At 36.1% G+C, this 13,295-nt stretch overlaps 1 protein-coding gene across 1 annotated transcript in view; it reads left to right on the forward strand.

Moving 5' to 3' along the window:
• Positions 1–13,077: 13,077 nt before the first annotated feature.
• Positions 13,078–13,295, forward strand: part of LOC134743803 (tachykinin-like peptides receptor 86C) — a 60,710-nt gene continuing 60,492 nt past the window's right edge. Inside the window, exon 1 of the mRNA XM_063677463.1 lies at positions 13,078–13,265. Coding sequence (XP_063533533.1) covers positions 13,088–13,265 — 178 coding nt within the window. The 5' untranslated portion in view covers positions 13,078–13,087. The remainder of the gene's footprint in view (positions 13,266–13,295) is intronic.

Here is a 13,295-nt window from a genome sequence, read left to right on the forward strand (position 1 = left end):
GGAAGAAAATTGGATGCCTACGCGTACAAGTTCCGTATGTTCGAGACATTTTGATGCATCTGAATATCGAACTATGCCAAGTAAAAGGCGAAAATTAATAGATTTCGCCGTACCTACCTACGTTATTTTTTAAACGAGAAAGTTAGTAATTTTAGTATATTCTACTTTTGACTCTTAAATCAGTATTTATTTAATTAAGGTAAAGACTACTACCCGGTCGCTTCAAGTTGTCCGTCGGCGATCGTTACATAATTAATGTCACAGGTCCAGTTACTAGTACCATAGACAAAAAAAATTACGTACCTACCTTATTTTTGAATGCAGTAAATGTTTTTATTATTTAATAATTTTTGTGATTGTATTAAATGTAAAGTAATAAAAGTAAATTTTCTTGGAAGATCTACCTTTTGCGCCAACATTTTATAAATTAGCAGCCTTTTTCTACTGACAGAGTGGGTGTGCAAGAGTATGCTTTAAAACTTTCCTAACTGTGTCTAATGTGATCATATATTATACGGTCAAAGAGTAAGTTTTCAGTAACTTACCCTTCAGTCAAAAACCCTGCACAATGTGCAAAAAAACATATAAATACAATTCCACAATCGACAAAATTTACCTTAAGCTAGGTTTACACGGCGTAATTTTTCTCATCAGTCATAATATATTATGAACCGGAAGTATGGAGAATTAGAAATAATTTATAAAAGCTGATGTTTTTAGTTAAACAGATATATCATAATTCTAGTATTATATACAAATTAGAATCCAACAAAATATCGTTATATGCTTTCCGGTACAAGTATGTATGAACCTATTACAATTTTTTTGTCTGTAGGATTATTATTAAAATATATTTTCTAGATTGTTTAATAAGCATCGAAACAAAGTTCTACTTATCTGGGGGCACGGTAGTGCCCCCGCCAAGACGAGCGAAGTGCAAGGGCACTACCTACCTTTTCTCGAAGCGCTTCGTCGTTTTTTTGAACCCTCATAACTTAGGTTTGGATTACACCAGATAAACAAAATTCTCGGAATATGATGCCAATAGTGGACTTATTAAGCATAAAAAATTTCAATTGCATCGCTCTTATACTTTAGATTTTATTCATATCTAAAATACCCCGATTTCGTCACTCGCTCACTCACTCACTCATCAAAACCTTTAGGGTACTTCCTGAAGTTCTAGGAAGCTCAAATTTGGTACACGAACAACAAAAAAAAAACAAAAAATTGGAATTTTTAGCCCCTAAGGGGGTGAAAAGGGGGGTGGAATTTTGTATGGAAAATCAATAACCGCTTTGCCGATTTAGTTAAAATTAGGTTTGGTATGGTATGTAGATAGTTTTGGTTATAGGGAATGATATAGAATAGTTTTCAACCCGAAAATCACCCTGTAAGGGTGAAAAAGGGGTGGAAAAGGGCGTAATCAGTAAAAAGCAGATTTCAAAATATTTATCAGTACGGTTTTTACTCACTATTATTTTTAGTCGATTTTGGCGACTTGTTTCGGATTCTTTGGGAATCCATCCTCAGGCACGAGTGTCCGCGGCGGTTGTACGTCGTGCACTGAACATGTCGCCAAAAGCGACTAAAAATAATAGTGAGTAAAAACCGTACTAATAAATATTTTGAAATATGTCTCACAATAGTTTAAGTGCGATTGAAAAAGCAGATTGTATAAAAGATGCCCCCAGATACGAAAATTCAGGATTTATAATAGTAAATTACCCCCAACCCTTTAAATTAGGGGATGGAAGATTGTCATAAGCAACTTACAAAAAGAAGTGAAATCCCACCAAAAACATTTCGTGTAAAATGTTGCCAGGACGAAACCATAAGACTCGCACTGTCAAAAAGTTATCAGATCTTTTGTAGAGCCAAGCTTCTAACTCTACAGGCCCTAACTTCACAAACTCTACACCTTAGTTAAAATATGTGGCTTGGCCGTTTTGTTACATACAAAATAATTTACTTATATAGTGAATGCATTATTCACCTTACGCCCAAGTTATACGCCATAGTTAAGGGCCTGTATAGTTAGAAGCTTGGCTCTACAAAAGATCTGATAACTTTTTGACAGTGCGAGCCTTATGGTTTCGCCTTGGCAACATTTTACATGAAATGTTTTTGGTGGGATTACTATTTGTTTCTAGCAGTATGAGAGAATACCTAAGTGTTGTGTTTCGCGAGGTCACCTTACATTGGCCAGTCTGAAGATCTGCCTGTTAGGAGAGCGAGGGGAATACTCCACACGTAATAGGAAGCCCAGATGTACATACATTACGCAATCAGATTAAGGAATTTATTCGTGTCACGATACAGGATTCGCTGTCTCTGTAAAGCTACTAATGCAAATTGAGCGCTTTTTAGATACATTTTGAAGCAATACCTATTGGTAACAACTGAATATCTTTCTGACAATAAAATCAAGAATGTTTTCGATGTCAATGTATATAATTATTGATTGTTAAAACTTCATAATCTGACTTTGGTTCTTATTATTAATTACATATTATATTATGAAACTTGTGAACATCATAAAAGGATAAAAAATTTGTAAACAGTAAAAAATACAGCCTGTTGTTTCTTAATTTTTTGTGCTATGAATAATATTTACCTACTTATATTTAAATACCCTCGTGGTCCGCTAATCTGGCATTTTAGCCCTAAGGCAGCGTTTCCACCCAAGATGTGCAAGGATAGCCAGGAATATGTTTGTTAAGATATTATCAACTATAGCTGCGCTGAGCTACGAGTAAGATAGGTACGTAAATAAAAAGTTTTTGTTTTTGTTTTTTAACAAACACATCCCTCGCTACGTTACGCATCTTGGCCCATGGCTTGATGGAATCGCAGCCTTATAGACCGCCAAACAAATCATGAGTTTCAAGGGTAGGTGGCAGGTGGCAACTTGCCGTATAGTAAATCCAATTATACGGAATATTACACATACGAGTCACAAACGCGTGTAAAACGGGCACGTGTAGAATCAAAAACGTAGGTCATACGAGTCACAAACGCGTGTAAAATGGGCACGTGTATGTAGTCAAAAAAATAGGTATATATTTTAATGTATCTACTTTATTGCTGAACAATGAAGTTGAAATATTTATTGCTGACAGTAGTCGGAGGTTAAAGATGACCACATCAAGCCCTAAGCCCACATGTCCAACATTGCTTTAATTAGATGGCTGGATCGGCTTGTGGTTTTATAAGAAAATTCGTGAATCTTCGACTTTAAGTCGTGCGTACACGACATGAATTTCAAAGCACGAGGGTTAAACACATTTTGCCCCCGAGTGAAACAACATTTTTTACCACATCAACCCGAAGAAAATATTACCTGTAAGATATTAAACAAAATCAATTCCAAATGAAGGTTATTAAATATTTATTATTAAAAAACCGGCCAAGTGCGAGTCGAACTCGCGCACGAAGGGTTCCGTGCCATTACGGAAAAAAACAGCAAAAAAATCACGTTTGTTGTATGGGAGCCCCATTTAAATATTTATATTATTCTGTTTTTAGTATTTGTTGTTATAGCGGCAACAGAAATACATCATCTGTGAAAATTTCAACTGTCTAGCTATCACGGTTCATGAGATACAGCCTGGTGACAGACAGACAGACGGACAGACGGACAGACGGACGGACAGACGGACAGCGGAGTCTTAGTAATAGGGTCCCGTTTTTACCCTTTGGGTACAGAACCCTAAAAATCATCATTTAAAAGTCAATTCCACCAACTCAAAATTTGCATCTGATTACTTTGCCCCACATCTGGATAATATGCAACTTTCTCGTCAGATTTTGAACAATTAAGAGAGCTTTTACCAGCTGGTGTGGTGAAAAATATAATTTATATCGAACTTAAAAAAAAACGGGTAAGTATTTAAGCCCAAGTGGTAGCTCGACTCTCAAATATTCACTAGTCAGAAAAAAAAACAAAAATCAGAAAGGTAGCAACAAAACAGTCGGTTCCGTAAGTGCTTGTACTAGCCCTAAAGGAATACAAGTTTTCAAGATTATTCGTGAAAAGTGAAATGGTTCCTACCTATAATATTACTGTTGGGAAATCTCAGACAAGCGGACTCTTACTTCAGTAAAACTGTCACGTATATTAAATGATTTCGAGACCGGTGCAGAGACTACCGCCTAAAATATATTATAGACTCCGCAAAAAAAGTGATCACTGGCTTTAAACGTTTTTAACACTTTTACTGTCCGTGCATTACATGACATGCACCATCAAACTACTCTGTCACGTCTGCGTGACGTCAGAAATGGATAGCTCTATACATTTGTGCATTACGTGTAATGCACGGACGTATCGATCCATATATTGAGACGCATTTAAGATTGATGACATTAACATGTTAATTTATTTTGTTTGTTATCATTTAATTGTATTAATATTAATCATACATATAATAAAGGAAGTAAATGATTCATCATAATCGCCAACCCTAACATAAAACTGTCATATTATTATGGTACGCGTTTTTCTACCTCCGCTGCGGGGTTTGTAGATGAGTGATCTGGTCCCTTTGGAACGTGATTCGTTTTCTACCTAAGAGCCAAATTTGTGGAGGGTAATGTACCTAGTGGATCCTAAAGCACCTTGATATATTGAGCGGGTCATTCTCATTTCCGGGAATGGGAAGCCGTTTGAGGGAATGTTGAAGTGTAACTATATTACAGGCGAAAATGGTTCCACGTGGAGACCGCGAAGTATAAATTATGCTTAAAGTGAAAAGTAAGCGACACAGAAATTGTTTGTCTCGTATATTTCAAATTGGTTAATTATAATTCAATTGAATTAGTTTTAAATGCAACATATTGTTTTATTGAAGATAGAAAGCAATGCAAACTTTTATTAAAACCATTGAGCGGAAATCAAGCAAACACAATCATTTTTTTAGCATTAGTTTAGGTTTTTAGCTGCACAAAATTATTAAACCACAGACGGCATTCGACAAAAAAGATAAAGTATTAAGTTAACATTGGGGTTCATTATAATAAGCAACATTGCTAAGTAATGTAATTCTGTACAGATATACAGGTTGACCTTAGCCATTGGACAAACCCTGAAATCGCACGTAGGGTTACTTCTTAGGAATGCTCTAACGTTAACATTATTTTATTTAGAACAAAAGATAAAAAAATAAATTTTTAAACAAAAATTAATTCCAATGATCGACAACAAAAAGAAACATACTGTATTAATCATTGGCAGTGTTTTTGACAACTCATTCGAAAATGTCCGGCAATGATGACATTTGTCAATAGTCAGAATCTTATTAATGTCATAAATAAAAAAGATAATCAAAAAGGTCGAAAAAGGTTTCATACTATTCTATTCTATTGGGTCAGTGAGGGCAGCTACCAGATCGATCCCGTGCTGCTACGCGGAAATGGTTTATATTTTTTACCTACATGCTATTTATTTCTGCCCTGTCTTGTCCTGTTACCATTATACTGTATCATAGAGTAACTTATACTAGAGCGGTACTGTCATAGTAAATTTTGTAACCCCAGTAAATTCACTGCCATCTGTCGACACACTTTAAAACTAAAAATAAATATTTATAAAAATACGTTAAAATTTATTTAAATATGGATAAATGATTTTTTTTATTTGCATTAATTATTTTTATGATTTTGACCCATGTTCTTTCACTGATATGCGTTAAAATTATAAATAACAAACGAAACCGTCAACGCCCTCTATACGAGTGTAGGCCAAAACTAGTGGCGCCCTCTGATCGAGAATCAAATTTTCGTGATTTTCGAGGCACGTTTTTTCCTTAGACTGTATCCATCTATTACGGAGTTATATCTATCTTTGACTGTATGAAGGCATTACTGAAGGACTGATTGATGGGCGAGATAGATGAATGTAAAGGCATGGTAGAAGTTTTTTTTTTAATTTGTGGCTTTTTAGTAGGTACATTACCGTAAGTTGACCCCTAGAAAACTATTGATACTGGAATTAATTGACATAAAAAATAGCATGTAAAAAATAAAAGTTTTCATTTTCATACAAATTGTATGGGAAAAGTTTTCCTCGATTTGTGGCTTTTCTAGCATACAAGCTTTTGATCCTGGATAGGATTGGCACAAAAAAAGGTTGCCAAAAATGACCTTTTTCTCAATCAATCTCAAATCTTCATTAGTTTGAAATTGAGGGAAGGTCTTCTAAGACCATTTCCGAGTAGCAGCACGGGATCTGGTAGCTGCCCTCACTGACCCAATAAGAAAATCCACCCTGTATATTATATTATATATAGCGTTGCAAAATGACGCTGGTCTTTGCAACTATTTGTATTTACCCCTTTACATATATGAAACTAGTGTGGTGAAAACAATAATATTGTCTATTACTATGTGTCAGGGACACAGCCGCAGTGATTGACGTGAAATGTGGCGTGGAAAGTTATTGCAAAGGCCGTTTAGGGCCGCTTAACACGCAATTGCAAAGCCGCCCTTTACACTATGAGGTCCCTAACCTCATAGCGTAACAGGAGGCTGCGGTGCCCCTTATATAAGGTGCCCCGTGCAACCTACCGGTTGTTGATTAAACAATCGCATTACATTGAAGCAATATCGCAAAAAAACATCATCGAGATTGAAACTAAATTAAACTTTCAGCTGAATTGAGCAAAGTAAAGAACTTTTTACTTATTTACCTAAAGCTATAGCAGTTTGATAGACAATATTGAAAATCTCAGCCAGCGGATATTCACCGGAAATAAACCTGAAGATCACTTGAAAATAAAGAAGCGGAATGAAAAAGTTGAAAAAACTAGCCGCCGTTGAAGCAGATATCGAGTTTAATTGAAAGAGAAATAAATGATTTGCTAGATTTGGTCAATAAGCCGGGCTAGCATATGATTGGCGCGACAGTATCTCGCCCGCGAGATAAACTACCCGCCCCTCTTTGATTAATACAGTTAGAAAAAGACGGGTAGACTATCTCGCGGGCGAGATACTGTCACGCCAATCATGTGCTAGGCCTAAAGGAGTGGGTAAATTTGTAGTTCTGTTGCTATATTTTTTTATCAAATTGTCAAACTTTTGACCGTCTAAAACATTGTAAATTACATTGTACGTGAAGATCTGCCGAATTTATTAATTTAGCTAATGATAATGATATAAGTAATGTATAGATATGTAAGTCTCGCTTATAATCTTGACAATAAATAATAAATATATACAAATTTTCTAATTTAAATGAAATTTAAAATAAAAATATCACATCTAGTAGGTATTAAGGATGTATGATGATGACCAAATAGGCCGAGTTTAAGTCCTCGCTGCCTGAGGAAACCCGTTGGGTGGTCGCGTTGCGCTGACAACGCAATTTGCACTTTATAGTTAACATATTATGAATATAAATTTAAAATACGAAAATACTTAGAAAACATTACAAAACATATTTAAACACATTATTTGATTGATTGATTGATTGAAACAAAAGCCTAACCTACGGTGCCGCCAGCGGCGGGGCAGGGCCCAAGCTGCCGGTGGTCAGGGCCGCAGATTGAGTAACCGACGTACTAGGTATATCCGATACCTATACTAGTAGATTTTTTTTTTTTTTTTTTTATATGGAGTTGCCGCAATCTTAACTGATACTTGTGCCAAGTCACTTCAGTATTGTTGCTTTTCAAAACATTGTTTATGACGGTAATAAAGTTAATAAACAATGTCCCAGCAGAACAGAGTTTTAGTAAGTACTTACGTGCCAAAGATAAGAATTTCCCTGTGCCGCAACGTTGACATTTCAGAAGCCATATTTTATAGCGCTTATTTTCTACATGACAGAAATTTCGGGCAAGTAATATTATTATAAAAAATATACCGACATTAAAATACATACATAGCAACATTTATAAATACAACATTACAATTACAATCATTTAATATATACTAATGGTAATGTTGTATTTATAAATGTTGCTATGTATTTTCATGTCAATAAAAATGTTAACTATGTACCTATATGTTTTCTTGACTTGTTAACCCTTGAACCCTATTCCAAGAAATTTTGAAGAGTGATTGATTGAGCTTTAAAATGGGTGATTTCGAAATTCCAAAAATCAAGTCATCAGAATACACTTTATACTTTGGCAATAGGTACTTGTCAAGATGCAATGTTTACCTTGGCCATCCGTTTATAACCGCTAAGTATTTCATAATAATCAGGAGAAACGTCCGACTGCTAGTTACTGACACTTGTTACGGGCGAGAAATATACTATTTATCTTGCGTTGTACGATACTTTCACTCCTGTAGAGATATTTCTAGACACTAACAAATTTATTTTGCCCGCTCGTCACCTGCGACCTTCATAGCTTGCTGAACCATCTTGTGGGTCGCCAATCCAATTTACTTTTATCAGGAACTCCAATAGCGCTTATACGTAAATCTAGTTCAGCATCATTGACTATCCATTTTACAAGCGATATATTTTCTATATTGTCATTTTCGTAGACGCTGTAATACAAGTTTGAATTGAACTACATTATTTAATCGCCATTTCACATACTATACAATAATACTATATATAACTGCAATAAAAGTGTACTTTCCACAATCATGAAATGTCTTCAACATAAAAATATTTGTGAAACACAAACACAAACAACCATTTAAACACTTACATATTAGCACAATCGGAATAAGACAAACTGCGAAATCTCTTGGACAGTATGATGAAATTTGGTATATATATGTTAATTAAAGGTCCCTTTTTCATGTTCGCACCATTTGACATTTGGGGACCTCGAGGAACCGCAGCCATCTTGGAAAATGTGTGCCTTCCTGGAAAAAAACCGGCCAAGTGCGAGTCGGACTCGCGTTCCAAGGGTTCCGTGCATAACACAATTTAAACATAAATAGTATATTCAATGTATTTTTTATGTGAAACGTGAGTGCAACGTCTTTAAAAACCCCGTAGGGGTCGGATCAAAAACTAAGTAATTAAGTCCGACTCACGCTTGACTGCACATTAGGTTTTCCTGTGATCTATAGGTAAAGATCTATTCTACGTATTTTTTTCAAAATTTTCGACCCAGTAGTTTCGGAGATCAGAATCAGAATCAGAAAAACATTTATTGCCACAAAAAAAAAATACCTTAAGAACTAAGTACAAATATAAATCTTAAATACTAAAAATAGGTACAATTTAATTAGAAATTTAAAACATTTAATATTAAAGATTGGGCAATGGGCTCTAATCTCAGCATATGCGAAGCACTCCAAGTAGAGGGCCTGGCGCTGGAGATAAAGGGAGATAAAGGGGGAATGGTCATTTTTTGCCTATTTTCTTGAATAACTTCTAAACTGTTTATCGTAAAATTATAAAAAAATATGTATTTGAGATTCTCACAATGAGATCTTTTATTTGATAATATGTAACACGATATAGTTTGAAAAACTTTATTTTTTAATTTTCTCATTTACCCCCCAAAAGTCGGCCCTATGTTTATAATTCATTTGTTTATGTTACATGTCCGTCTTTGGGTCACAAACTTACATATGTATACCAAATTTCAACTTAATTGGTCCAGTAGTTTCGGAGAAAATAGGCTGTGACACACGGACAGACAGACAGACAGACAGACGCACGAGTGATCCTATAAGGGTTCCGTTTTTTCCTTTTAAGGTACGGAACCCTAAAAATCGCATTTTACTCTGAATTGACGTATTCTATGGAAATATGGTGTAGAGCAACATTAAAGCTTATTAAATTCTACATGAAAAAAGGACCTTTAGTTAACATATATACCAAATTTCATCACTGTCCAAGAGATTTCGCAGTATGTCCTATTCCGATTGTGCTATATTATAGTGTCACTCAAATGCCAACAGGAATTTCACACTTTTACAGTAAAACATTGCTTTAAGTATTTAAAGAATATTAAAGAATATGTTGTACTTTTTCTCCCATACGAAATGCATGTCCTCGAAACACTTCACTGTTAGTAAAAATTCATAACTTAGGTATAAATTGGCTCAGTGTGTTTTTTTAAATGACGTCTTTTATACAAACTAAAACTTATTTATCAAATGTTTTTTAGACGGTTTTAAAGTATATTTTATATAGCCTACTCTTGTGTTTAAAATCGGGGATAGATTTCGTTCCTTTGTCTTACACACCTATGTAACGATATTTCACGCGTTTGAAGGAAGAATAATAATATTATTCTTCCTTCAAATTCATTTCATATTTCATATTATGAACGCATATATGCGTTTATTATTAGTCGTCGTTAGTCGTTCAAATGTTCAATCAAACCAACTCTGTCTATTCGGGATGCTGCCCGTAAAGCAAAAACTACTATAGGAATGATCCAGCGTATTAAGAAAAACAGCCCAAACCTGATGAAAAACAGACGGTTGCTGTTCGAAAACGCACCAGAAAACTTTATGACCGAGTTCTTACTAAAAAAGTGCAGGTTATCATAATGTATGACGAAACTTATTGTAAATTCGATTACAAAACTCTACCTGGCCCACAATTTATAACAGTCTCGGCATATAAAAAGATTTCTCAAAAATATGTCGATCAATAAATGCGGGCTGAAATCAAGCTTGTTTCGCTACGGGAACTATAAATGCCCAAGTTTACCGCGACGAATGCCTACAAAAGAGGTTGTTGCCTTTTATCAAAAAGCACAGGATGCCTACATTATTTTGGCCTGACTTGTACTCCTGTCATTATGCGAAAGTGACTAGAAAGTGGCATATTCAAAAAAATGCTAAGGCTGCAACTTCCTTTGCTGACTTTAAAAAAAAGTGGAATAAGGCTTCTGAAAGCGTGACCAAGAAAATCTTCCAAAACCTGCAGAACATCAAAAGAAAAGTTAGATTGCAGGCAAAGTTAGTACACGTTTCTATTTACTTTTGTTATTTTTCAAAAACACGATCTCATTATATAGCTCTTCTTTTCGATACGGTCCTTACTAAACTTGATCTAACGTTAATTAAAATAAAAACTCAAGAAAAAAGCGAGTTTCCATTGAATTGCGTGTTTTAAGTAACTAGATAACTATTACTTTTTTATCTCGTATAAATTAAAAGTGGAATAATTCACTGTCTCGGTTTTCACTTTTAATTTATTTCTCAGCTTAATAGCATCGCTTGCAGACGTGTCTGCTTTACAAGATTAATTTATCCCTGTGTATATTTTAGCACTCACATCATTTAAAAAACATGCAATTAAATAGCTGGTCAGTAATGGGTGGTCAATGAAAACACCTGGTCAAAAAAAAATATTTATTTTAAAAAGAAGGAAACGTTGCCGAGCGAGGGTCCTGGTAAAGTCCGTTGAAATTTAAATTAAAGCCTATCTGGTTCCGTGGTAGGTACGGTATCCCCCTGCCGCGCTAGCTGGTCGCGCCGCTGTAGTTCCGGGTTGATGGGGACCGATGAGGGAAGTGCCGTGGTTAGCTGTTGTCTTGTGGACGGAGGCCTCTGTGTCCTGGGGTACTCTGCGGTCGGCCGGCAACGAACAAAGGTACACCGAGCCGCCCAGGTTTTCTTGTCCGGAACTTGCACCCTGGAATTTATCACGACTATCCTTAGGCACTTGTATAAAATAGCCGCTCGGAATGAACCCCAATGATCTAGCCAAGCTAAGCAGAAGGGAACAGAAAGTAGTTGGTGGGTATTCATTACCAGAACGGAGTTACAAGGCGGGTGCAAACTAAATGGCAAGTCTATAATATATATAACTTGGAATACTGTTAAAACACTAACATTTACAAAAATACAAATACAAAATTCTTTATTTTATAATAATTTACATTTTTGTGATACAGGGGATGGAGCCGCCCGGTAAGCAAAACAATGCTTGTGTTGGGAGGCACCGCTCTTCCCTAGGTTTATAAATAATACATTTTTTTTTTTTTTTACAGTTTTTATAAGCTTGAGGTACCAATGGTACCATAACTAATAACTAAGAAATAGTGGTGATTATACATCCGTTTTTTTTTTTTTTTTTTACAAAATTTCTAGTTAATAGGCTTTTAACTTACCGTCACACCGTAGCGTTTCACAAGCGATAACTCGGCAAATAATATACAATGCATAACTAAGCACGAAATAAAACACAATTAACACTATTTAATGCGCATTTAGCATTATAAGCAAGAACACTCTTAAATCTAATAACGTTTCAACACTTACCCTTTACTCGGGGTGCAAGACGGAACGTATTGTTCTATATATTTAAAAAAAATTAGAATAAATTAAATTTTAAAGTGAGTAAGTATTAGATTACTCGAAACAAAGAACACTGGACCCGTCCGGCGCGTGTAAAGTCACGGCGCAAGGCGCGTGAACCCAGCCGGCACAGGTCCGTTCTCCAAGACGATCGGGGGCAGAGTGAAGTGCGGAGCGGTCACCGCGGCTATATATGCATGCTCTCGAGACAAAAACTGCTGACGCCTTTGTTTCGCACAGAGTACAGTCGCCCACATTATGGATTGAAATAAATTATTTTAATGCTAATTAAATATTAACCTAAACCTAATCGATAATAGTAACGTGCATCGTTACACCATAAAATATTTTACAGTACATATGGTGCTACTTTCTCGCACTAGTGCGTAAATAGCACTTTTCGTGCATATGTCGAAAGTTTAAAGGGTCATATGTACTGTAAAACGTTGTTCGATACACGTGCGAATAGGTAATTCGCAACTCGTGTCGATTTAAAACACTCCCTGCGGTCGTGTTTTAATTTATCGCCACTCGTTTCGAATTCCCTCTTTTGCGCACTTGTATCGTAAATAACTATTACAGTACATATGGTGCTACTTTCTCGCACTAGTGCGTAAATAGCACTTTTCGTGCATATGTCGAAAGTTTAAAGGGCCATATGTACTGTAAAACGTTGTTCGATACACGTGCGAATAGGTAATTCGCAACTCGTGTCGATTTAAAACACTCCCTGCGGTTGTGTTTTAATTTATCGCCACTCGTTTCGAATTTCCTCTTTTGCGCACTTGTATCGAAAATAACTAATTTCACATAGTTTACACATTGCTCTTGTCCCCAGGTGGTGTACACGTGGGAAATGGACTTTAACCGGAGCGTGCTGAGCGCGTCGACGCTGCTGGTGCCGCGGACAACGGCGGCGCCCACGCCGGCACCGGGCATGCCGGCGTGGGCGCACAACTCGTGGGTCTGCGTGTTCGCCGCCATGCTTGCGGTCGCTATAGGCGGGAATGCCATCGTTATCTGGATAGTTACAGGTAAGCTCTATTAAGAGATGATCTTGAGAG

This window comes from Cydia strobilella, chromosome 8 (genome assembly GCF_947568885.1).
Source record: "Cydia strobilella chromosome 8, ilCydStro3.1, whole genome shotgun sequence".
In the NCBI taxonomy this organism is placed as follows: Eukaryota; Metazoa; Arthropoda; class Insecta; order Lepidoptera; family Tortricidae; genus Cydia; species Cydia strobilella.